Here is a 27,246-nt window from a genome sequence, read left to right as displayed (position 1 = left end):
GGATGGTCCCCTTTAGGGTGACTTCTAAGAAATCCTCGTGATCCTTATTTTGACCTTGCAAAAACACATCAAATAGTATTTCTTTATCCATTTCCCCCCTCTCTCTCTCTATGGTGCATGAGTTTCAATGCAACGTACCTAATCCTAGACTTTCACAGTATCCTTCCCACTCTTTGTAAAAAGGCAGCATCCATAGGAACCCACCAGATCAATTATGTTCAACAGGAGTTCATGTTTGAGGAAATGCTACTCAGAACTCATTTCTTCCCCTGCCACTGGAACACTACGTAGTTGATCCAGGTTCTTGGTGGAGATGCCTCTAAAGACTAGAAAGTTTGTGTTTTCACACTCTGCTTTTGTCTCTTTTCAAGGCCACCTCTGATGTCCTCTCATGTTACATTACTCTCAGCCATACCTCTCACTCACCCTGTGCAGGCTTCTTACACCCACATACCACTTTCACTAGATTTGAGAAAGATTTTCCTGAGATTTTTCTTCACAGGATTTTCTGGGAAGGCAGATCAACACTGGGAAGAACTATAGTTGCAGTAGTTAAGAGCATAAGTCTTTGGAATAAAATGAATCATTGACAGAGACTAGCTCTACCAGCTGTGAGGCCTTGAGCAAGTTACTTGATCATTGTGTGTCTCTGTTTCCTCATCTATAAAATCAAGACAATAATATCATTTTCCCATGGATATGATAGGTTTTGGAAGCAATAAAATTAAGCAGTTTGCATAAGAATCACTCCACAAATGTTTTCTTAAAGCAAGGAAAATAGCAAAGCAGAGCTCCATCATTCTGCCCACATTTCCATAATGCAGAGACCTTGAAAGTTTCATGGAGCCTCCCCTGCTCCAGCGACCTGATAGACAGGTGACTGGGTTTGCATTTAGGGATTATAATTTATTTTCTTTCTGTAAAGTTTGATAATATAAATATCTATATTTACAACTCCAAAGAAAATTTTATTTATGTTTATAAGCAGGTGTGTGATAACAGTACTTTGATTTTTGGAAGATATGTCTTGCCTCAAATCCCTCAGAGAAAAGGAAAACATCCCCAGAGGATAGAGAGCATTTCCCACTTTCTCCAAAGTGTTGAGAAGAGGACTTTGAAACACAGGGTCAATAGCAAGATGAGCCGATCTCAGACAAGCCCCCACAAGTGAGTCTGGCATGTGTAAGGAAAGAAGCACTCACCTGGGGCTGATGAGATTGGCAAGATCAGATTCCTCAGCTGCTTTCAGTTTCCTAAACAGACATACAATCTCACCTACTCCTTAGAGCACAATGTGTATCAGGTAGGTCTCATTATCATGACGTTGTAGATAAATTATAATGGTGCAGGCTGAGAACTGACTCCAAATCCTGTCCTGTGAACCTCACATATATTTCTCCTTGGTTTGGTACAAGTATTGAGTGACTTACCCAAGGTCACACCAACTAGAAAGTGGTAAAATCTAAATTGCTTAAAAGCTCCAGACAATCCACACCTGTGTATCCAAAATGCAAGTAGGAGACAATGATACTGTTCAGCACACCTCCTGGATGGAGTTTACAAACATTTTTGCCCAAATGGGACTATTTTCCTATACATCTCCTTGATTTTCTAACTTCTCACTTTTCTTTCTGCTGACTCCACAGCCTGCAACACTTTTATTGGCTTAACTGTAAACCCCCTGAGGAAAGGATCTATATTTGAGTCACCTTTCCCTCAAAAAGACCATCTCAATGTCATTATGACAGTTAATTTTATGTGTTATCTTGATGAGCGACAGGGTGCCCAGATTAAACATTATTTCCAGCTGTGTCTGTGATAGTGTTTCCAAATGAGATTAGAATTTGAATTGATGGACCAAGTAAAGCAGATTAATTGCCTCCTCAACAAAGGTAGACATCATCTTTTGAGGGCCTGAATAGAACAAAAGGTGGAGGAAGGAGAAGTTCATCCCCATTTTCCTGCCTCTTTGTTTGAGCTAGGACATCTCATCTCATCTTCTGCCCTCAGACTGGGATTTCCACCATAGTCTCCCCTGGTTCCCAGGCCATCAAACTAGGACTCAATTACACCACCAGCTTTCCTGAGTCTCCAGCTTGCAGACCACAGATAATGGGACTTCTCAGCCTCCACAATCATGTGAGCCAGTTCTTCACGATAATTTTCCTTTACACATCCATATATATCCTATTGGTTCTGTGTCTCTGGTGAACCCTAATACAATCATAAAAATACTATCTAGATGAAGGAACAATGAAGGAAAGAAAAGAGAAAAAAGTAAAGGAAACAGGACAGAAAAAGAAAGGAGGAAGGGAGAGCACAGGCAACACAGGAAGCTATTAGGCTTGTCACAGTGGTTTCCTGAGCAGAAGATTTGAAACCACTGACATACCATTCCAATATCCAAAAGAAAGATTCTAGAGCGGGCTGCTATCATTAATTAAAATATATTTCTACATGCCAAATTAACCGAGACTCCTTTGGGGATAATTTCTCCACTTTCTAGCCATGGTAAGTATAGTGTGGGGAATTCTTACTTCTCAGATTCCAGAGACCTGAAATCTTCTACAATCATTATCATTTACTCTTATCATTCTGTACTGTTGACATAAACATCAAAGAGGGGAGACTGAGATAATCTGAACTGAAGACAATGGAATCAGAAAGGGGGCTCCTACCTTATTCTTCTGTGTGAACAAAAAAGAGTGCTGCTTGGGCAAATGTTATCTCTTAAGGATTTTTTCTAAGATTTAAAGAGAAAAATGAAAAAAAACAGGAAAGAAATTAAAACCGGAATCTGAGAAATAACTACATGTGGACATCAGGGCAACCTGAATAACACAAGAACTTGGGAGGACCTAAAGTCTGCAGGTGAGAGAAAGATAAAAAGGTAACTCAGGTTGTAGCTGGTAAGGGCCATTACAATATAACTATAAGAAACCATTATGAAGTGGGTGGCCAATTAAATTTCACTTTAAATGAAAGTCATTCTTTAGATGTGAGATTAAAATGACCACATTAATTATTTTTAACATTCTACTGAAGGATGATGTACATACCTATGGAAAAATGTACGTAAGTGTATAGCTCAATGAATTTTCACACAAGCTGATCGTATATTTGTAACAAGCACCCAGATCAAGAAACAGAACATCATCAATGCCTCAAAAGCCTCCCTCATATTCCCTTTAGTTTTATATATTTCTTGTTCTTTATATGAAAAAAAAAGAGATTACACACTCTTTTGTGACTGGACTATTTGCCTCGACATTGTGTTTGTGAGATTCATTTATGTGGTTCATGCACTGTATGTGGATCATTCCCATTGCTCTATAGTATTGTGTGAATTTAACAATTTGTTTATCTTTTCTACTGTTGGTGGGCATTTGTGTCATTTTCCATTTTGAGTCAATTACAAACAGTGCTACTATGAATATTCTAGCATATATATCTGGTCGATATAACATATGTACATATTACCTAGGAGGGAAATAGATTGTTCTTACAATGGATATATGTATACCTATATATATAACAATGCTAAGAGTTGAATTAACAATGTGTACATATCCATTCTAAGATGGATGATTAAATAGATACAAATATATCTACAGATAAAGATATAGATACATAATATTAGCAGATACCATCAAACAGCAATGTGGTTATGCCAATTTTACACACTCACTAGCAGACTAATGAAAGGTCCAATTGTTCCACATCTTCACCATCACTTGGTATTTTTCATCTTTTTCAGTTTAGCCATTTGGTACGTAGGTTGTAGTTTCTTGCTGTAATTTTAATAAGCATTTTCCTGATAATGAATGAAATTGAATTGGCATTTAAATATCCTCTTTTGTAAAGTTTTAGTTCATGTCTTTTTCCATTTTCCAGTTTGTTCATCTATCTTCTTTTTACTGATTTGTAGAAGTTCTTTATATATTTTGGTAGTGAATCTTCTCTCAGCTACATATATTGTAAATATCTTCCCATTTGTGGGTTATCTTTTAATTCTCATGATGGTGTCTATTGTGAACCAAAGTTCCTCATGTCAAACTTAGGCTTATTATTCACTACTTTGTGTCATATTTTAGAGTAAAAGTACAGTTGAATAGGTTCACAGACCTGTCACCTGCATTTCAGTGGCCACAGTGATAGAACCGACCTGTTTGGATGACTGAGTCAAATACCTGGGTCCTCTTCCATCTAATGGAAGCAGACAGAATTGCAGGCACAAACCATACATAGAAAATGAATTTCCTCCCCAGGAAAACACCAAACTCAAGTGACAGAAAAGATAACAGTAGATTTCACAACACTTTCTTTAACTGCACTGTTATTTCTTGCAAAGATCTCCTTTCAAAAAGTATCTGTGACCAAATGGAGCAGGGAAATTATACCACAGTGAAAGAATTTATCTTCCTTGGAGTTACACAGTCTCAACAACTAAGCTGGGTCTTATTTGTCTTCTTGTTTTTGGTGTATGTGACAACTCTGATGGGAAACCTCCTCATCATGGTTACAGTTACCTGCGAATCTCACCTTCGCACTCCCATGTACTTCCTGCTCCACAGTCTATCTGTTCTTGACACTCACTTTTCCTCCATCACAGCTCCTAAGGTCCTAGCTGATCTTCTATCAGAGAGAAAACCCATCTCCTTCAATGGCTGTGTCACTCAAATGTTCTTTTTCCACCTTCTGGGAGGTGTGGATGTTTTTTCTCTCTGTGATGGCATTTTATCGCTATATAGCCATCTCAAAACCCCTCTATCGTATGACTGTCGTTAGTAGGGGACAATGCACTAGCCTGGTTGTGGCCTCCTGGATGTGGGGCTTTGTCCACTCCATCATGCAGATTTCCCTGTTGCTGCCCCTCCCTATCTATGGATCCAAAGTTCTTGACACTTTCTACTGTGATGTCCCCCAGGTGCTCAAACCTACCTGCACTGACACCTTCACTCTGGAGCTCCTGATGATTTCTGATAATGGATTACTTAGTTGGTTTATATTCTTCTTGCTCCTCATATGCTACACAGTCATCCTGATGATACTGAGATCTCATACTGGAGAGGGCAGGAGGAAAGCCATCTCCACCTGCACCTCACACATCACTGTGGTGACCCTGCACTTTGTGCCCTGCATCTATATCTATACCCGGATCTTCACTGCCTTCCCCACAGATACTGCCATTTCTTTCAACTTCACTATCATTTCTCCTTTGCTCAATCCTGTGATCTACACCCTGAGAAATCAGGAAATGAAGTCAGCCATGAGGAAACCAAAGAAACAAGTACGACATTCAGAAAGGGTTTAAATTCTATAAGGATGAGACAACACTCAAATTTAAAGATAGATTTTAAATATCACTTTCTCAAAATGGCAAGAGATCAACTTAATGTGAAAAACAAATGGGCATCTATGGTTACCATGGCGTCTTAAAAGAGGCTGATCCTATAGTACGTGCTGGGGACCTATAGGTGATGCTATTTAAGGTGAAACCCATTCATGTCTTCCTCTACCCACTTTCAATTATTCATCCCACAAATATTGACAGAACACATATTATATGCCTGAAAGTGGTAAGATTCAGACTGCTGCAGGAAGATTAAAGATAGTCACTGACCTACATGCATACTCCAAGAGGCTTTAATGAAGATATGAACCAAGTGCTGTGGAAATATTGTAGTCACTTTACTTGAGAACTTCAGAAGACATTTGAGAGTAAGGGGATAAAGGCAGAGAGGGACAATCCAAGCAAAGAAATCACTATGTGCAGAGGGAGAGAATGGTATAAGTGTGTGCCACATTATGCGACAGTCAGTTCATTGTAGTCACGAGGTAGTACACTCATGAAGTCAATACCATTCAAAGAAAAGTTTGGAAAGAACTCCTTCTGTGGTCTCCTGAGCAATGCAAATCCTTGATTTCTATTGGAGAGAGGATCCCCAAATCATTCCAAGGCCATGGTTTCCTCTGGGGCAGAAGGAGGTAATGCTGTAAGTGGGAATATTCATAAAGAAATAAGACTGATGAGTAGAGGCTGTGACAGCTCACCTGGACTGGAGAAAGCCTTAACCAAAGACAGGTGCTAGGCACTCCCTTGGGAAGCAACTGACTCCCAATTATGTAGCAGAATTATCCCAATCACAGACTGGACAGGCCCAAATTTCTCATTGTTTCTGCTTTTTGATTTTGGGGTTTTTTTTTCCAGCTTTGTTGAGATATAATTGACATGTAACATTGTGTAAGTTTAAGGTGTACAACATGCTGATTTGATAAACATATATGAAAATATGATTACCACCATAGCATGAGTTACCACCTCCATCACATCACACAATTAACATTTCTTCTTCATGGTTCTCATAGTCTCTCACATAAAGACCTCGAAACTTCTTTATACCTCATTAAAAGGAAAAGTAAGGGCAATAAAAGCATGAAGATTTAATCAACAAATCAGAATTTTCTAGTCTCTGTGAAATATAAGGCATGAGAATGGTGCTAGGAGAAGGTTTATCTAATAATCCAGCTGGTATTTTGTGGCAATCTGTTGACTTTACTGTACAATGTCTCCCATCATGATAAAGCTGAAGCCATAGATGCTGGCACTCATGTATTAATCAGACACATCAATGCTGTGACAAAAATGTCCAAATTGAAGTTGTTAACCACAGTAAAAGTTTATTTACTGCTCATGTCACCAACTAATGCTGGTCTTCAGAAAGAGCTATTGCATGCAATAATTAGGAGCAACAGGATCTTTTTCTTCCATCCTGGACTCCGGCTCTCTCTAAATCCTCAGAAACCTCTCCATTCATCCAGAAAATGGAGAAAAGGAAAGAGGACTAAGAATTATGGGGAGAAGGGGGAGGGTAGTTATAGGGCATTCTGAAAGTAACATGTATCACTTTTGAACCACATTCCTCAGGACAGCTCGTAGTCATATGGCCTCAACTGACTGCAAGGGAGCCTGGAGAATGTAATCCTACTCTGTTCCCAGTAAAAAGAGGAGAACATGAATAATGATGAACTCCAGCGATCTCTTCCACATATGTGACTCATTACTAAGAAATAACAATTGGATTACATGACAAAGACTAAGATTTTGTCTCTAAAAGGATTCTCTTAACACCTAGAAATGTTTGCTGGAAGTACTACTGGAACCTTGGAATTCACAGAGAACCAAACTGAAAAGAAGGAGATATGAGGAAAGGAAACTTAATTGAAAGGAAGGGAAAGGTGATCAAGGTAAGCCTGGGAAATAGGATGATAATAGGCTAGAAGGTCAGGATCCAAAATATAGAACACTGGAGGAGAGTGTCCAAAGAAGACTCATCAAGAAGACAAGCTTAACTTATCCTCATACTTTCTATAAGCTAGTTATAAACCAATATTTAATCATGCAGAAGCTCCTGTAGAGATGAGTGTCATCTTCTTTGTTGATTGCTCCTTCATGTGTTCTACTTTATGCCCATCATTGAAACATTTTCTGAACTATTTTCTAATATTAGACATACTTCCTCAAGCATAAAATTAAATAAAGACATACATTTGTCTTCAGCTGTATCCATCTGCAGACCAAATGACTATTTACTGCCTGGCTACATGTTTCCTCTGGCATCACTGTTCTTCAAATCCTCCCTACTTTTCACATTGATGCCTTTTTCTTATCTCTCTGTTGACTTCACCTCAAGCAAAACCTTTGTGACTAGGCGGAATTTTAAGCAACCAACGATTTATACAATCAGAGTTATGTTCCCAAGTATAGGACCTACAAATGACAGAAACCCAGCAAATGCTGCCCAGGAAGCTGCCTTGGACTGTTTACACAGGCAAAACAATCTGATCACACACAGTGATGAAAAGCATGGAATTCAGGACAACACCATTAAATTTACTTCTCTTTCAACATGACACCAATTAATTATTTGGATTAATCTATATTTTTCTCCAGGTGGAGACATTTTCTTAGAGAAATATTAGATATTACACTGATTCTAGCTTATCGTACAAAGGTTGCACATATTTGCTCCTACCATCTGTGATTTTTTTTCTATATAAGAGAGGTTGGCTTTAAACTTGCACAATGTTTTTCATAAGCAAATAAATGTATCTATACAGACAAACTGGCTGGTTTAGGAGCAATCCTGCTGTTATGGACTTGTTCGAGAAATTCAAAGAATGTTCAGGTTATTGAAACTTTATTTCTCAGACTCTAGGATAGTCAGCAAAACAGAAACTATTTCTAAGCATCATGAAGTTCCAGTCACGAAACTATAGGCTGGAGGGATCTTCAGAGTTTTGTTGTTATTGTTGTTGTGTGACTGTTCTTTCAAGTCTGAAAGGTAATGTTGTCAACATTACTCTTATTCAATAAAGCAAACTATTAATTTAGTACTGTATTAGTAATCTATTGCTGCATAACATATCAATGCAAAATGTAGTGGCTTATAACGACACACATTTCTTAAGTTGCAGTTTGTGTGGTGGGGAATGAGGTAAGATTTAGCTAAGTCTTCTCCTTCAGGGTCACTCACAAGGCTATGTCAAGGTGTCAGCTGAGAGCTGCAGTGTCATATGAAGGTTAACTGAGGAAGAATCTACTTCCAAGCTCACTCACATGGTTGGTGGTCAGAATCAAGAGCTATTGGCCTGAGGGTTCAGTTCCTTACTGGCTGTTGGCTGGAGGCCTTCCTCAGGTTCTGGTCTTGTGGGTCTCTCCAACATGGCGGCTTCCTTCATCAGAGAGAACAATCAAAGCAGAAGAGAATGTGTTAGCAGGAAAGAAGACTCTTGGAAGTGGCATCCTGTCACTTTTTATATATTCTCTTCCAGAAGCAAGTCACTAGTCCAGCCTACACACAAGAGGAAGGAATTGCACACCTTTGTTAATATCAGGGCAGGGACTGCAAGTTTCTAGAAAAAAACTATGAAAAATAAGGGTTTCCTTCTCTGCACATTCTCTCCAGCATTTGTTGTTTCCTGTCTTGTTAATTATAGCCATTCTGACTGGAGTGAGGTGATACCTCATTGTAGTTTTGATTTGCATTTCCCTGATAGCTAATGATGTTGAACATCTTTTCATATGCCTGTTGGCCATCTGTATATCTTCTTTGGAGAAATCTCTGCTGGTGGGAGTGCAAACTGGTGCACCCACTATGGGAAGTGGAACGGAGTTTCCTCAGAAAATTAAGGATAGATCTACCATATGATCCAGCTATCCTACTGCTGGGTATTTATCCAAAGAACTTGATAACACAAAGGCATAAAGATACCTGCATCCCTATGTTCATTGCAGCATTATACACCATAGTCAGGACTTGGAAGCAACCTAGGTGCCCATCAAGGGACGAATGGATAAAGAAGATGTGGTATTTATACACTATGGAATACTACTCAGCCATAAGAAATGATGAAATCCAGCCATTTGTGACAACACGGATGAACCTTGAGGGTATTATGCTGAATGAAATAAGTCAGAGGGAGAAAGTCAAATTCCATATGATCTCAGTCATAAGTAGAAGATAAAAACAATGACAAACAAACACATAGCATTGGAGACTGGATTGGTGGTTACCATAGGGGAAGGGGGGAGGGGGAGGGCAAAAGAGGTGACTAGACTCACATGTGAGGGGATGGACTATAATTAGTTTTAGGGTGGTGAACATGATGTAATCTATACAGAATTTGAAATATATTATGATGTACATCTGAAAATAAGTAAATAAATAAATAAACTATGAAAAATCATTGGAAATCATGAAAGAAACCTAAAAGTTATTTGTTCAAGAAGGGTTACAAAAGACCAACAAGAAAGGAAGAGGAGGTAAGGGAGAGTGTCATAGATAATTCAGATAAACTGAGCCCTTGTGACAAGGAGAATGATAGTGCCAGCTACAAACGGAAAGTATTTAATTCTTGATAACAATGCTCACATCTATTTTAGACATTTTAAGTGGGAGGTGTGCCATATATCCAAGTGAGACTATCCATAGACCTATAGTGAGACAAGGTTTCAGAAATGACATTGGGAATGAGACAAGAGGGAAAATGGAATTCTTTGCTTTTAGGATCTCTAGAACCACAGGGTCTAGAACATGGAGGTGCTCAGAAAATATGTCATAATTAAATACACATACAAAAGAATGAAAGTAGACCACTATCTTACACCATTCATAAAAGTGGACTCAAAATGGATTAAAGACCTGAGACTATTAAACTTCCAGAAGAAAACCTAGGCAGTACACTCTTAGACATCAGTCTTAGCAGCATATTTTCAAGTACTATGTCTGAACAGGCAAAGGAAACAATAGAAAAAATAAACAATTGGGACTATGTCAAATTGAAAAGATTCTGCACAGCAAAGGAAACCATCAACAAAACGAAAAGATAGCCTAACAACTGGGAGAAGATATTTGCATACCCTGTATCTATTAAGGGGTTAATATCCAAAACATATAAAGAACTCATACATCTCAACACCAAAAATTTAACAACACAATTAAAACACGGGCAAAAGATCTGAACAGAGATTTCTCCAAAGAAGATATACAGATGGCGAACAGGAACATGAAAAGATGTTCAATGTCATTAACTACCAGGGAAACGCAAATCAAAACGAGCATGAGATATCACCTCACTCCCATCAGAATGGCTATAATTAACAAGACAGGAAACAATAAGTGTTGGAGAGGATGTGGAGAGAAGGGAACTCTCATACATGGCTAGTGGGAGCGCAAACTGGTGCAGCCACTATGGAAAACAGTACAGAGATTCCTCAAAAAATAAAAATAGATCTACCATATGATCCAGCCACTCTACTGCTGGGTATTTATCCAAAGAATATGAAAACACGAATGTGTAGATATTCATGCACCCCTATATTCATTGCAGCACTATTTACAATAGCCAAGACTTGGAAGCAATCTAGGTGCCCCAAAAAGGATGAACGGCTAAAGAGGATGTGGTATATATACACAATGGAATACTACTCAGCCATAAGAAACAATTCAATCCAGCCATCTTTGACAACATGGATGGATCTTGAGGGTATTATGCTAAGTGAAATAAGTCAGAGGGAGAAAGTCAGATACTGTATGATCTCACTCATATGTAGAAGATAAAAACAATGAAAAACAAACACATAGAAAGAGAGATTGGATTGGTGGTTAGCAGAGAGGAAGGCGGGGAGGGAGGGGGGTGAAAAGGACACTTAGGCACATGCATGTGGTGATGAATTGTAATTAGTCATTGGACGGTGAACATGTTGTAATCTACACAGAAATCAAAATATATAATGATGTACACCTGAAATGTATATAGTTATAAACCAATGTTACCACAATAAAAAAAATTAAAAATAAAATGTAAATAAAATATATAGAAATACCATGTTTAAAAACAATTAAAAAAAAAGAAAACAATTGCATTTACAATTGCATCAAAGGGTAAGAAACACAACCAACATAAGTAACAAAGTGAAAGATCTGTTCACTGAAAACCATAAGACATTGATGAAAGAAACTGAAGAAGAAACAAACAAATGGAAATATATTCCATGCTCATGGGTTAGAAGAATTATTTTAAAATGTCTGTGATACCCAAAGAGATCTACAGGTTCAATGCAATCCATATCAAAATTCCAATAGCATTTTTCACAGAAAGGGAAAAAGAATCCTAAAATTTGTGTAGTATCACAAGACAACTAATAGCCAAAGCAATCCTGTGAAAGAAGAACAAAGCTGGAGGCATCACACTTATGATTTCACACTACATGCTACAAAGATATAATAATCAAAACAGTATAGTACTGGCATAAAAACAGACGTACAGACCAATGGAACAGAATCAAGAGCTCAGAAATATACCCATGCATACACAGTCAATTAAGTATCAACAAAGAAGCCAAGAATATACAATGGGGAAAGGATACTGTCTTCAGTAAATGTTAGGTAAAACTGGATAACAACATGCATAATAAAGAAATCAAACTCCTATCTTACACCACTCACAAAAATTAACTTGGAATGGATTAAAGATTTAAGTATAAAACCTGAAATTATAAGACTCCTAGAAGAAAAAATAGTGGAAAGTTTCCTTGACATTGGCCTTGGCCATAATTTTTCGGATATTACACCAAAAGCACAAGCAACAAAAGTAAAAATTAATAAATGGGACTACCTCAAACTAAAAAGCTTCTGTACAGCAAAAGTAATCAACAAATGAAAAGACAACCTACAGAATAGGAGAAAATATTTGCAAATCACATATGGGATGAGAGGTTAATATCAAAAATATGTGAAGAACTCAATAGCAAAAGCACAAACCATTTGATATAAAAATGGGCACAGGACCTGAATAGATATTGTTCCAAACAAGACATATAAATGGCCAACAGTTATATGAAAAGGTGCTCAACATCACTAACCAGCAGAGAAATGCAAATCAAAACCACTGTAAGATATCACTTAACACCTGTAAGAAGGGCTATCATCAAAAAGACAAGAATAACAAGTGTTGGTGAAGATGTGGAGAAAAGGAAAAACCTTGTGCCCTGTTGGTGGGAAAGTGAATTGGTACAGCCACTATGGAAAACACTATAGAGTTTCCTCAAAACATTAAAATTAAAACTATCACATGAGCCAGCAATCCCATCTCTGGCTATTTATCCAAAGGAAATGAAATCAGGATCTTAAAGAGGTATTGGCACTCTGATGTTCATTGCAACATTATTCACAATATCCAAGATATGGAAACAGTCTAAGCATCCATCGATGGATAAATGGATAAAGACGTGGTGTATACATACCATGGGATATTATCAGTCATGAAAAAGAAGAAAATCCTGCCATTTGTGACAACTAGGTGGATGTCGAGGGCGTTATGCTAAGTGAAGAAAGTCAGATAGAGAAAGACAAATACTGTATTATTTCATAAATCTGTGTAGACTAAAACTCTAAACTCACAGAAACAGAGAGTAGAATGGTGGTTACCAGGTACTGGGGGGTGGGTGAAATGAAGAGATGTTGGTGAAAGTGTACAAACTCCCAAGTATAAGATGAATACGTTCGGAGCTCTAATGTACAGATGGTGATGATCGTTAATAATACTTGAAAGTTGCTGAGAGTATATCTTAAATGATCTCACCATACACAAAAAAGTAGTAATTATGTGAGGTGATGAGGAATAAGCTAACACTATGATGATAATCGTTTTGCAACATATAAATGTATCAAATCAACCATTGTATATCTTAAACACCCACAATGATACACGTCAATAATATCTAAGTAAAGAGGAGGGAAAAAAGAATTACCCATCTCAAACATACAACCTGTCTCATGTGGTTTTTAATCTGTGTAGACTAGTTTAATGTACTAAAACAAAATGGAAAATCAAGTAAACCCAAACCGGTCAGCATTCTGGAAACAGTGGAAGCGCATTCTACATAAGACAGAACCATTCAATAATCTGAGTTAATAATGAGTAACTATTGTAATATTGTAGACAGTTATAATAACTTATCTAGCAGTAATCCACATTGAGAGATTCCATATGAATAGAGCATTGGAAAACAGGAAAAATTACATTCCTGAAATATCATCTAAGTCATGTTTCTCTACATGTGGAGACTTGTAGCAACATCATGAGACTATAACAATTCTGCGTATAATTAGAAACTAGACTAGGAGCAAAGAATTTTAGGTCCAGTTCTCTTCTAGGTTTTTGACAGTCAAATTGAAACTCATTTCTATATAGTGTCCTCTGAGCTTTACAAGCAATGAAAATTGGACCCTTGTAATCTCTTGGGCACAGTATTTGGCACATTTTAAAATAGTTATAATTGAGCGATGGATAAACAGATAGATTTCCTCTACTGCCTCTAAATAATTTGGACACCAACCAAAATGTGTCCATCTGTGTGTGTGTATGTGTGTTTACACATGAACATGTTTCAGTAGCTTCTTAATAACTCCCACTGAAACCTCATCACCAACAGCAGAATCAGGCACCAACTTCCACTTTCTCGTCCAATAACACTCCCTTTGTAAGTCTTATATTAAGCCTCAAACTGAGGGATTTGTACATAAGACAGGGATACAGTGGAAATTCTTGAAACTGTGATTTCTTTGAATCTGCCCTTTCTCTCCTGAAAGGGGAGTAAAGACACTAAGATATTTAGTCTTCCAAGAGGCTCTGCTTTCACAAACAACACTTTCAAGAATTAAAGTCACCAGTGTTCTGTTCTGCTCTGTATCTAATAACTTACTATTTGTAGTTGGAGTTTTGGTCAAAGGTGTGAGGTAAAGACATTAAGCTTTTAGCTAATATAAAGGTTATGGATAGTGAAATTGAGTTGTCATGATTGATTATGTACAAATAGTTTGACTTTGATATTTTCCAGGTATATTAAATTCTTCAAAGCCAAAATGATCTTCTCAGTGACAGGAACAACAAAGGTGGGTGTTAACTATTGGAAGAGGGGTGATGCGTGAGGAGGGATTCAGAAATGTGGTCCATGCAGTGTGAGAGAAGGCATCATTCATTTGCTGTGATCCTTTGAGCTGCTGTTGGTGAGTCCACCTCAGAACAAAGTCAATGTAAATTGGGTTTCCAAAGCCCCTTTCAGCCAAATTCTTATCTTCAGACAGACTCTATCAAATATTCCTGTTATACAAAATTAGATCCTATACATATAAGATTGAAGGGAGTAAAAATAGTTTATTCCTTCCTACTTCCATCACTTCCTTCCTTTCAACAAAATATAGATTCATTATATATGCCATAAGAACACAACTATAACATTAATACTTACTAAAGTATGGTGGGGAAATTGAATAAGTCAACTTTTCTTGAGTCTTCACTCATACTAAATCCTCAAAAAAAATAGTACCCGTTTTTACTGCTGGAAATCGTGATATCTCCTATCCCACCCAAATCTACCTCTACTTCTCTCGTGACACGTTTCACAGTTTATCTTGCAATATGTCCATCAATTTATACAAATCATCCACATGTGTTAGCCTGCAAACACTTTGAGAATGTGGTCCAACTTATCCAAATACATTTAAAATTGCAAGAAGCGTTCACTTTCTAAGAACAAAGTGGAACAAATAATAATTGTAAAATGTCCTGAGAATGATCGATAACAGCTTATTAAAAGTAGGCGTTATTGAGACCAGCCTTGTTGCACAGTGGTTAAGTTCGTGTGCTCCACTTGGCAACAGATGTTAGCTCAGGGTCAATCATCCTCACCAAAAAACAAAGGCATTATTCTAATGATACCATCATCTCTCACTGCTGTGGGATCCCTCCACTCTCTTAGCTTAGATCCACAAATGGAAAGACACAGAGGAGAGTGTGGTTGATATAGTATGAACCACCTCTAGAAAGTAGGTCACTATCTTTATTCTCTCCCTGACACTCAAGCAAGGATCACATCATATTATCCAAGGTGAATAAGCTGTAGAGAATTGCTGTACAATATTGCAGCTATACAGTTTCATGCACTTAAAATCTTGTTAAGAAGGTAGGTCTCATGTTTAAGTGTTTTTATCTCAATAAAAGAAAGTAAAGATATTCTTTGAGATTAGGATTTACATATTGTTTCAATGTGTTTCCCAGTCATAAATTTTAATCATCTTAAAATAATTGTTAATCAAACAATCTGATTAGTATAAAGAAATCACAATAATGAGCTACCTACGTGGAACAATCTGCAATTTTAAGAAATTCAATGTAAAACAGCCAACAGCAAGTAAAATGACTCATGCCAGAGAAACATTGCAATAAGAAACTGAATGACATCCTTTTATTCAAAAAAGCAAGACCTCTTGAAGTCACCAGAATATTTGCTAATATGAATATTGACTTTGTGAACAATAAGTCCTCAATGGCTGGAGCCATGTCTTCCTTATCTTTGTATATAGTGCTTCACACAATTCCAGACATTCAATAAATTTGTGTGGAATAAAAAATAATGATAAAATTTAAAAACTATAATAAATTAATAAAATAAAATATGCTATGGAATTTTAACTACTGAACATAAATGATATTATTTTCAAAAGTAGATTTATAGGGAAAGAATTATTGAATAACTTTGCATGTGATAATTTGGTTTGATCGTGAAACTGAAGGCAATCTCAAAAATTGGGACAAGTCAACAAATTGTAAACACTGGAACCACAGGAGGAACAATCTGAATTGGGTTCTTAGTGCTTAGAATGAAAACAAATTAAATAGCCAAACATTTTCATATGGAGTAGCTTGAAAACAAAGTGAGAGAAAGAAGGTGATTCAATGGAGCTGAAAAACTGCACCAGGGTCAAAGAATTTATTTTCCTTGACCTAACCCAGAATCAAGAACTGAACTGGGTCTTATTTCTTTTCCTACTTTGGGTGTATGTGACAACTCTGCTGGGAAATCTCCTCATCATGGTCACGGTGACCTGTGAATCTTGCCTTCACACCCCCATGTATTTTTTGCTCCGTAATTTGTCTATTGCCGACATCTGCTTTTCCTCCATCACAGCTCCCAAGGTTCTGGTGGACCTTCTGTCACAGAGAAAGACCATCTCCTTCAATGGGTGCTTCACTCAGATGTTTTTCTTCCACCTTGTTGGAGGGGTGGATGTATGTTCTTTGTCGGTGATGGCATTTGATCGCTATGTGGCCATCTCCAAGCCCCTGCACTACGTGACCATCATGAGCAGAGGGCGATGCACTGCCCTCATTGTAGCCTGCTGGCTGGGGGGCTTTGTCCACTCCATCGTGCAGATTTCCCTGTTGCTGCCCCTCCCCTTCTGTGGACCCAATGTTCTTGACACTTTCTACTGTGATGTCCCCCAGATCCTCAAACTCGCCCATACTGACATTTTTGTGCTTGAGCTGCTGATGATTTCCAACAGTGGGCTGCTCTCCACACTGTGGTTTATCTTCCTGCTTGTGTCCTACACAGTCATCCTAATGACGCTGAGGTCTCAGGCAGGGGAGGGCAGGAGGAAGGCCATCTCCACCTGCACCTCACACATCACTGTGGTGACCCTGCACTTTGTGCCCTGTATCTATGTCTATGCCCGGCCCTTCAATGCCCTCCCCACAGATAAGGCCATCTCCGTCACCTTCACTGTCATCTCCCCTCTGCTGAACCCCTTGATCTACACTCTGAGGAACCAGGAGATGAAGTCAGCCATCAGGAAACTGAGAAGAAGATGTGTACCTTCTGAGAGGATATAGACTGGTCGCTCACTCCTTCTCACCACCTTTGAAAATGTCCATCAAATAAACAGCATTGACTAAAGGATTTTTAAATAATTTTGATATTTCTACTAAGATGCACATGACTTTCAAAGATTCTGTTTGGCATGCAATAATAATGTAAAAAGATACGTTTCATGTTGCAAAAGGAAGCAGAGAAATCAAACTGTTAGCTGAAGAGTTGCATAATGCTTATGCAATAAAGCCTTGGAAGAAATAAAGAAAAGAGAATATGTATGCACTCAGAAATTTTATCACATTGGAATTGTTGTGGGGGTTTCGTTCAGCTCTATTGCATATAATTGAAAAATACAAATGTTGTTTATTTCAGATGTACAACTTGATGTTTTGATATACATATAGATTGTGAAATGATCATTGGGGGAAAATGGATTAAGGTGGGACCTCTCTTGGTTATTACTTACAACAACATGGAAATCTCCAATTGTCTAAATAAAATTAACAATAAGAAAAAGCAAACATATATATATATACTCAGACATTCCCACTATATTCTTGTTACCAGGAAGGGAGCTGAGAAACATAATGCAGCTTGGGCATTGGATTGCTAAGGTCTTTCATGAAGTAATCACATTTTAATGAAGTAAGCACACTCAAATTAAGTTCCTCCTCTGACTTTCTGATATGAGTAAATTAAATAACTACTACCTGAAGATTTTTCCGTCTGAAGCCCACACTCCAGTGGTTGAGTGCAAGTGCTTTGAAGCCAGCACAGCTTGAGTTAGAATGTGGACCCCAGTAACTATGGGTTCTATGACGTCATGTAGGTCCTTACCCTGACCTTCCTCTGAACCCCACACCTACTGACCACACTTCCATGACATTGCCTCAGCGACCGGGGCTCAGCTCAAGCACCACACTCAGGACCTTGTTTCCAATTCCCTGTCCTCCTTCCTCCTATTCCCCCAGTAGGGCTATGATTTATTTATTGCATCCCCAGCACCTGGCACAGCAAGTAGAACGTAGAAAACTGACCAAAAAATGGTTGAGTTAAAGAACTCAGTGAATGAATATCACCTCTCACTCCTTTCTGTTTCTCAAATCATTGGAGAATAGGAGTAAGAAAACAATGGATTTGTTATTATTCTCTGTTAACATGACTCCCTAAAAATGACAGAAACCTATGAAGCTGCTTCAGACTATGCATATACATTCAAAAAGTTGGCATGAACGGAAAAACATTATTCAATACATGAACTTGGTTTTTATTTGTTTTCTTGTCCTGCTATTTACAGCATTTGGGAGTTTTTCTTTTTTGCCCTTCATTTCTGCAGGTAGATCCTAGATCTTAAAATTTTTGAAATTAGACAAATGTTCATGTCACAGTACAAATGTCAGTTCAAAAATCAGACATGCAAAGGTCCTCAGGTGGGGATGTGCCCAGGCCTTCATAAGAAGATGAGAGGAAGCAAGGAGGAGACAGGTAATAATTGTAGTCAGAGAGATAATGAGGCCACGGGATCAGGTCCTTAGGACCTTTTAGACATTGTGAGGATTTTGACTTTCACCTAAATAAGATGCGATGCATTTTGAAGAGCAGAATAGTGATGAATGTTTTAGCAGAAATGCAGTGCTTACTGTTATGAATAGACTGAGGTGGGGCATGGACAAAAACAGGGAGACCAATTAAGAAGCTACTGCAAAAGTCCCAGGAAAGAAATAATGAAGACACAACTTAGGGTAGTAACAGTGGAGGTGGTGAGAATGGTGAAGAACTCTGAAAGTCAAGCAAGTAGGAGTTGCTGATGGATCCAGTGTGGATTTCCTGGTGATGTGTATGTCCTGTGAGAACTCCATCACACACTTTCTTCATCCGCCCATTGAGATCTCCTTCACTCTCATCTACATAATCCTTTCAGGTCCAATGGCTCCTTCCAATACTTGTGTGTCACACTTGAGGAATTACCCTACATGGGTGAAACTGCCTAAGGAAGTTGTGCAGAATCCCTAAGAATAGGCATTTATGTCCCAACAGAAAAACTACTAGGGGAAACATCAGAGGTAAGGTGGAATTCTGGGTAAAGTGACCTAACAGGATTCTTGCTGAAGGCAGGCCAGGGTGATCAAATATCACTTGGGGCATGGTGGATGGTGAGGAACCTGATTACACACTGATGGTGATCAACATGGAGGGTGGGGGATTTTGGCTAAACTGAATTAGCAGAATTCTTGTTAAAATTTGACAATGCAGAGACAAGCATGGAGGTCCCAAAGTGGAGGCCTAGTTGAGAAGTTCAGGGGAGCCTGAGTAGAGTTTGGTCAAGGGGAGAATCTTTGTCACTGCTAAAAACTTTTAGATCCTACACAAAAAGTGTGTTCCTAAGGACATGTGCCTGAGTCACATCTTGATTACTCCCACTGAAACCACCTCGCCATCAGTAGAATTTTTCCACAACCACATCCAATTATATGCCCTCTGATAATTCTCACACTAGTTCTGAGATTGACAAATTGGTACATATGATGGAACACTGTGAATCAGTGTGGAAGAGCCAAGGAAATATTATTCCCTGAGTCTGCCCTTCTCCACATAAAGAAAGCCACTGAAATCACTGGCTTTCAGAGGGGTATTTAACAGAATTTTCTGAAGCCAAATGATTCCCAAGGTTCGTGTGAACATTGTTTAAGATGTTGGAGAAGGAGATTGGAAATTTTAGGTAAGAAACATAACTCTACATGAGTGTGAATGACTATGGTCTCTGAGCGTCAATGAATAAGCATGAGAAGAGGAGTGAGAAAAGCTGAAATCTAGATGGAATCGTTAAGATTAATAAATACACTTTGACTAAAAATAATGCAATATATACCCAAGATGCTGCATTCCAGGGTGAACTATCAGTGGCAGACAGCGCAGCTAAGAAATATGATCAAAGAAGATATTGTGAAAGGAGAGTCATAGAAATGAGTTCAGTTTGGAAGTAGGGAGGAGGAAACTCTTTTTTCCTGGGATCCCTTGAATTGCACAAACGAGATTTTTCTCATGCTTATTTCATGTAGATGGATCTCCTCAAACTGAAATGCTAAATTTAAAACTAGAAAGAAAATAAAATATTTCAAAAAAAGTTGAAAGAATAGGACAATGAACACCTACATGCCTGTCCTTAGATTTATCAAGAACTAAAATTTTACAACAATGATTTTCTTTCCATGCCTACATATTTGCATCCTTTTCTTTCCAGCCAAACCTCCCACTCATCAGCAACTGTTATATATTCAAGTGGTCCCCTAAAGCCAGGTCTCCCATTCTCTCCACTCCCATGTGCCCCAAACAGAAATGTCACCTCCTCCATGCAGCTTCCTCTGAGCCTCTTGGTGAGAAATCACCCTTTTCTCACACACAGCTCATCTGTCTTATGACGGTCCCCATCACACCCGTATCACTATTATATTTCAGTTGTTTCTCCACTGGTTTGGGATTATATTCATTTCTCTCAAATAACCTAGACCTCTGCCAATTTTTTATCAATATTTGTTAAATAATGAAATGGAGTAAAAATAGCAGAAAAATGGAGCAGAAGGTGGAGGATGTTGTCTGAATTACGAAAGGTAGTTTGTGAACATGGACCTATTCCTTTCTGACAAACAGGCCTGACTTGGAGTATGAGGTACTGTACCTTCTACCCTTCTGTGTAGACCATTGTCTATGGTTTACGTGGAGGTCCCTGTGGAGTGTTTTCATAACTAGGTAGGACCTCCTCAATATCTGTAGTAACTAGATTGAGTTGGTGTTTTCTGGTGATCATTTCCCCACTTTAGTCAGAATTGATAGCTCAGCTACTAATTAGTTCAACACACTCTATTTCCTGATAAGCCTCCTGGGTTAAGGTTACCCAGCATAATACAAATCACAACAGATAAGCAGCCATGTGTGCTGAGACTCTGCATATGTTAATTCACCTAATCCCCATAACTTCCCTGTGAGGTGGATATTACCATAATCCCCATTCCACAGATGAAGAAGTGGAGACTCCATGAGGTCTCTCACTCACCCAAATGACACAGTGACAAAGCCAGGACTTGAGCACAGATAACTCTCACTGCAGAGACCTGCACCAGATTTCTCTGGTCTGCTAAGATGATGTCAGATAAGAAACCAAACCAAGCAAGCACTTTCCTTGCTACCATACACTGAAACCACCCTCTGGGCCACTCTCATTGACAGTAAAAGAAAAATACCCCCTATTTTCCCCCAAAAAAGTATGTTTTGTTGAAGCTGTTTTAGAAAACATATTCTAGAAAATGTACAGCTCCTCTAAAAGATTGTCAGTACATTTAAAGGAGCTGTGTGCCTGTGACAGTTACTAACCTGGAGTTTTACTTTAAGGTAACACACACATAAGCACACTTATTGCTTAGGCAATGCTCTAAGTATTGATGCTTTTGCATAGATTAATTCATTTAATCCTCACAAAAATCACACAAGGAAGATGCTATTGTTTCCAAATACTGATGCGGAAGCTGAGGCCAAAGGGGTAAAGTAACTTCTCCTGTAGCATAACCAGTAAGTACCCAGCTGGGATTTGAACAGGCTGTGTGATGCCAGAGGCTGCCAGGTACCTGCCTGCATGCTCTGATTACTCTTGGTGGCTTGTTTAGTCTCCCATATTAAGTAGACTTTAAACAAAATTACATACAGAAGAAAGACAACTTGAACAGAAAGTGAGCTAGGTGAAAATAAATTTCTTCATTTGAACTGGAAAACCCACCCCAAAAGTGAAAGAAGTGACTTTCATCTTTCTTTTCTTTCTGATTATGGTAATAAAAAAGAGATAAACTGTAAAGAAAGAAATTAAGTCCCTTTCAAGGATTCACAAAAAATAAGAAAGGAATTCAAAAGCAAAATGATTAGATTGTAAGCACACACTTAACATTTTAGGAAACTGATAAACTGTTTTCAAAAGTGGTTGCATCATTGTACATTCCCACCAGAGTTACAATTCCTCTACATTTTTGTCAACTCTTCATATATCCATCTTCTTTATTTTAGCCATTTTAGTAGATGTGTACTGTTATCTCACTATGGCTTTCATTTACATTTCCCCAGTGATGAATGATGTTGAGCATGTTTTCATGTGCTTATCGGCCATCCCTATATCTTCTTGTTGAAGTGCCTGTTCAAAGCATTTGCCCCCTGTTTTTTAATTAGGTGGTTTGTTTTCCTATTGAATTTTAAGAGTTACAACCATCCCATTCTTAGGTACGTACCTAAGAGAAATGGGAACATATGTCCACACAAAGACCTATACACGAACATTCATAAAAGCTTTATGTGTAATAGCCAAAAACTAGAAACAATCCAAAGATTCATCAACAGGCAAACTGAAAAACAAAATGTGGCACATGCATACTATAAAAAGGAAAAAAATATTGGCGCATGCAAAAACATGGATGTATTTTGTAAGTGAAAGAAGCCAAACAAAAAGAGAGTACACATTGTAGGATTCCATTTATAGAAAGTTCTAGAAAACACAAACTAATACATAGCGACAGAGCACAGATCAATGGTTACCTGAAGAAGGAAGGGCAGAAGGGACATATTATAAATGGCCACAAAGACATTTTTGCATTGATAAATATATTAACTATCTTCAACACAGTGATGATTTCGTGGGTATACGCTTATGTCAAAATTTATCAAGGTGTACGCTTCAAACATATGATTCTATTTTATGTCAATGACAGCACAATAAAAAAATAGCATTTAGGAAATAAATTTGACCAGTGAACATAAGAGAAGCTCTGCGTTACCACTTTTATTTCATAGCTGAGGAGTTATTCAACTCCAGGGCTTTTGGTACCTAAAGTAGTTTAAAGTAAAGACAGAAACAAAGAAATCCATTTAAGGAAGATAAGAACAATAGAGAAGAATTTTACAGCTTTAAAATTTTCTAATTTTTCACAGCATTAAACTTGTGATTCAAAAAAAGGAGGAGTGCTTCTGTGAAATTCAGTTGAAGGACAACCATGTTGCAGATAGGAGTTCTTAAAGTATTTAAACGGAGCACCCAGTCTGGAAAAAAACCCATACTCGTGCGGATCCTCAAAGGACCCCCGTCGTACCTAATAGGCATTGTCTTATCCACACACCAAACTGCATCCATTTTTGTATCCCTTGTGCCAAAATACTCCATTTCTGAATATTTAACATTCACTTGTTTATCTTGGATACTTGGAACTTATATTCTGAGAACACTATTTTTATGCATTTTCTGAAATACTTATAAATTACAGAAGAAGACAATAACTAAATGCATGCTTGTGTAATGAGATGTCATGTAGGACATGTTAGCAATAACCTTGGAAAGGCTCTTCATGTACTGATAACACCTCACTAGTTTTCTGACCTAATACCTGACTCTGTAAACATGAATCTATTAAGGGAAAGTAAACACTTTCTGAAATAACACTTTTAATTTTTTCCAAGCAATACGAAGAAGAAGAAATATGATTCAATGGAGTTGGGAAATGGCACCAGGGTAAAAGAATTTATATTTCTAGGACTTAGTCACAAGATCTGAGTTTGGTCTTATTTATTTTCTTGTGTTTTGTGTACATGACAACTCTGCTGGGAAACCTCCTCATCATGGTCACTGTGACCTGTGAGTCTCGCCTTCACACCCCCATGTACTTCCTGCTCCGCAATCTAGCCATCCTTGACATCTGCTTCTCCTCCATCACTGCTCCAAAGGTCCATGCAGACCTTCTGTCAAAGATAAAGACCATATCCTATACTACCTGCATGATGCAAATATTTTTCTTCCACCTGCTTGGTGGAGCGGATATTTTCTCTCTCTCTGTGATGGCATTTGATCGCTACGCAGCCATCTCCAAGCCCCTGCATTATGTCACCATCATGAGTAGGGGACGATGCACTGCCCTCATTTTGGCTTCCTGGGTGGGGGGCTTTGTCCACTCCATCATGCAAATTTCCCTGTTGCTGCCCCTCCCTTTCTGTGGACCCAATGTTCTTGACACTTTCTACTGCGATGTCCCCCAGATCCTCAAACTCGCCTGTACAGACACCTTTGCACTTGAGCTCCTGATGATTTCCAACAATGGCTTAGTGACTACCCTGTGGTTTATCTTCCTGCTTGTGTCCTACACAGTCATCCTAAAGATGCTGAGGTCTCAGGCAGGGGAGGGCAGGAGGAAAGCCATCTCCACCTGCACCGCACACATCACGGTGGTGACCCTGCACTTTGTGCCCTGCATCTATGTCTACGCCCGGCCCTTCACTGCCCTCCCCACAGATAAAGCCATCTCTGTCACCTTCACTGTCATCTCCCCTCTGATGAACCCCTTGATCTACACTCTGAGGAACCAAGAAATGAAGTCAGCCATGAAGAGACTGAAGAGAAGACTCATGCCTTCTGTGGTGGAATAGAGTAAGAGTTTCCAACCTCTTCATCACCAAGGACTAAATACATTATTTTTCCCACAAGTTCTATTTACATACTCAAATATGTTGTCAATAAACTAATATACATTTACTAGGTAACAATTTATTTTCCTAGTAAAGTTAATAGGTTGCTGGTAACCCAAGCTTCTGGTAAGCATGAAGGAACTAGTGTTATACGTTTGAGCTCATTGATGTATTTCCATTCGAAGATCAAAGTAACAATGTGTCAATCAGGACAACTATATGGCAAGTGAAGAGAATGATTGAATCCATCTCCTTTTCAAGAGGTAGGTAAACAGAAGCCTAGAGTTAGAGTGATTTGCTCAAGATCCCACATCCACTTAATTACAGAGATAAGTCTTCAGATACCCGATTGATTGCTCTTAAACTATGTGGATGTAATTTATTACATTACTGGACCTGTCTATGCCAAACTGTGATCCTGTTCTAGAAAGATTTCATGATCAGTGCATCTGAAGCACACATATATGGGGACATATGGCCCATCACAGATTAAGACATTTTTTCTGCTTAGTTGAACTCTACATGGGCTTGTGACCTCTTGAGAACCTCAAAGGCGCACAATGGTTGTCCTCCTGGATTCCTATCAGGAATGAAGAAGGCTTGAAAGATTTCCAATAATGGCCTACAGGGATTTATCTCATGCAGAACTACATGTACCAGATTCACATTCTTGTGGTAGGTTTAGACAAAGGCAGAACCTCAGAGATCCTACACAAAGAGCAAGCCATTCTCATTATTCCAAAACTGATCTTCTAGTCCAGCCTTACTAGGGCCAATCTCAGATTGGCTTCTCCTTTGAGAATTTACACTCTTCCCACTTCTCACTGCCCAAGAGAGAAAGGAAGGATTAAAGAAGATAAAACCCTAAACAGTCTGTTTTTCAATCTATTGGTGTTTGTGAAGAAGTATAGGCTAGTGTTTTTGTCTGGGAAATCATGGTAAAAGTAAACCATTATAGCTGAATGCTCTAACCTCAGAGTCATATAGCCTTGGGTCCAAATCCTATCTCTGCCATCCCCCAGTTGCCTAATCTTGAGCAGGTTATTTTATGTCTTCAGAAGTCATAGGTCACCTATAAAAAGGTACTTATTTACATGTCATGGAGTTGTTGTCAGGGTTAAAATGAGATGGTATATGTGAAACATACAATGCCTGGCAGGTAGTATATGCTCAGTGAAAGGCTAATGTCATTATTAATATCATCCAAATGGCTGTGCATTACGCACATTCTGACCCAACCCTAACCCTAATCCCCATCGACCTGTTACACTCTTCTCCTACAGGACCCATACTCCTCATTATTGGGAAAAAACTGATGGGGTAGAAAACATGGGAATGTACGTTGAATTCAAAGCATCTTTCATCTTAAAATTTCCAGCTTTTGGTCATTAAAATATGACAATAGCTTTGCTTATTATTGTTACAACTTAAAGAGTCATCCAGAAACTGTTGAGATAAAGCATAGGAGAGTTTCATATTAAAAGAAGGTAATGGGTCAAATATAAACCCTTGGCTTCTAGAGTAGAGATAAGGGATCAGAACAAGATGTCAGAGCACCCAGGACAGAGAAGGGCCCAAGTAGAGTTAGCCAAAGTATATTGAGCGTTGAGGACAAAATTTACTTATGTCCCACTTTGGATCTGGAATGGCACCATGAGCATTCATTGCCAAACTGGTTCAATTCATTGCAATTGCTTGTCACCTGGTCTATCAATACTAAATTTTTACAATATTAACCTGCTTCTCCTAAAATGAAAATTCTAAGAATAATTCACATTTGTCGAGTCACCGTTCACAAGGTCCTGCTTCCTTTGCTCAGGCAGCACTGGTCGCGAGTCTCTAAGCTTTCCTATATGAAATTGCCTATGAAAAATGCATACCACAAACTACTTTATAGTCTATTTCATGCCAACGTGTCCTTTTCTCTCCTTCCTATGTCTCGTGACTTACTCAAATCAGATTTTTATCACTATGTCAGAATTGGATGGCACCAAAGATCTATGGGGTCTGAATCACTAACTGTATCTCAGAAGCATAACCCCAAGAGACCAAGAACCAAAGAACCCTTGCCATATCACTGTCCCTGAGACTTCCTCAAGCCACGTTTAAACACACAACACAATCTGATTCAATAATCCAGGGGAAGGGGAAAGAATTACATCTGATTACAAAAACATCTATCATTGATCTGGATGGTGTAAAATCTAAAGGTGGGCTGCATTTTTTCCAACTAAATCAGCCTTTATTATTTTTAAGCTCTGCTGCTAAGACCCATGCAAAAGTCGACTGGCTGCTCTGGACACACACATAGCTTTCAAAATACCCTTTCTTACATTGCTCCCTGAATCAAATATTTCAATGATCAACATCTCTGGGTACCTGTGAACACAATAACATAAAATAATTCTGAAGTAATTAACCTGATGAATATCAACAGCTGTCACTAGGCTACCTTCCTAGATTCTAAGGGAGCTGTGGGTCTTAGAGATGTAGATTAATATGATTGTGTGGTATAAATGAACACATTGCATTCAACGAAATTG

At 38.4% G+C, this 27,246-nt stretch overlaps 2 protein-coding genes and 1 pseudogene across 2 annotated transcripts; all 3 read left to right on the top strand.

Annotated features, from left to right (window-relative positions):
- The first annotated feature begins 4,729 nt into the window (after window positions 1-4,729).
- Window positions 4,730-5,314, top strand: LOC139040690 (olfactory receptor 4D9-like). The gene has a single exon (XM_070487442.1). The coding sequence runs from the start codon at window positions 4,730-4,732 to the stop codon at window positions 5,312-5,314; it is 585 nt and encodes a 194-aa protein (XP_070343543.1).
- A 10,988-nt stretch (window positions 5,315-16,302) lies between these two features.
- Window positions 16,303-17,238, top strand: LOC139040689 (olfactory receptor 4D10-like). The gene has a single exon (XM_070487441.1). It carries the CDS (start codon window positions 16,303-16,305, stop codon window positions 17,236-17,238), a length of 936 nt encoding a protein of 311 aa, XP_070343542.1.
- Window positions 17,239-23,732: 6,494 nt separating this feature from the next.
- LOC139040858 (olfactory receptor 4D11-like) lies at window positions 23,733-24,664 on the top strand (annotated as a pseudogene).
- Window positions 24,665-27,246: the final 2,582 nt, after the last annotated feature.

Source organism: Equus asinus, chromosome 17, assembly GCF_041296235.1.
Source record: "Equus asinus isolate D_3611 breed Donkey chromosome 17, EquAss-T2T_v2, whole genome shotgun sequence".
Taxonomy (NCBI): Eukaryota; Metazoa; Chordata; class Mammalia; order Perissodactyla; family Equidae; genus Equus; species Equus asinus.
The sequence above is the reverse complement of the archived record's forward strand: the minus strand, read 5'-3'. Positions and strand labels throughout refer to the sequence as shown.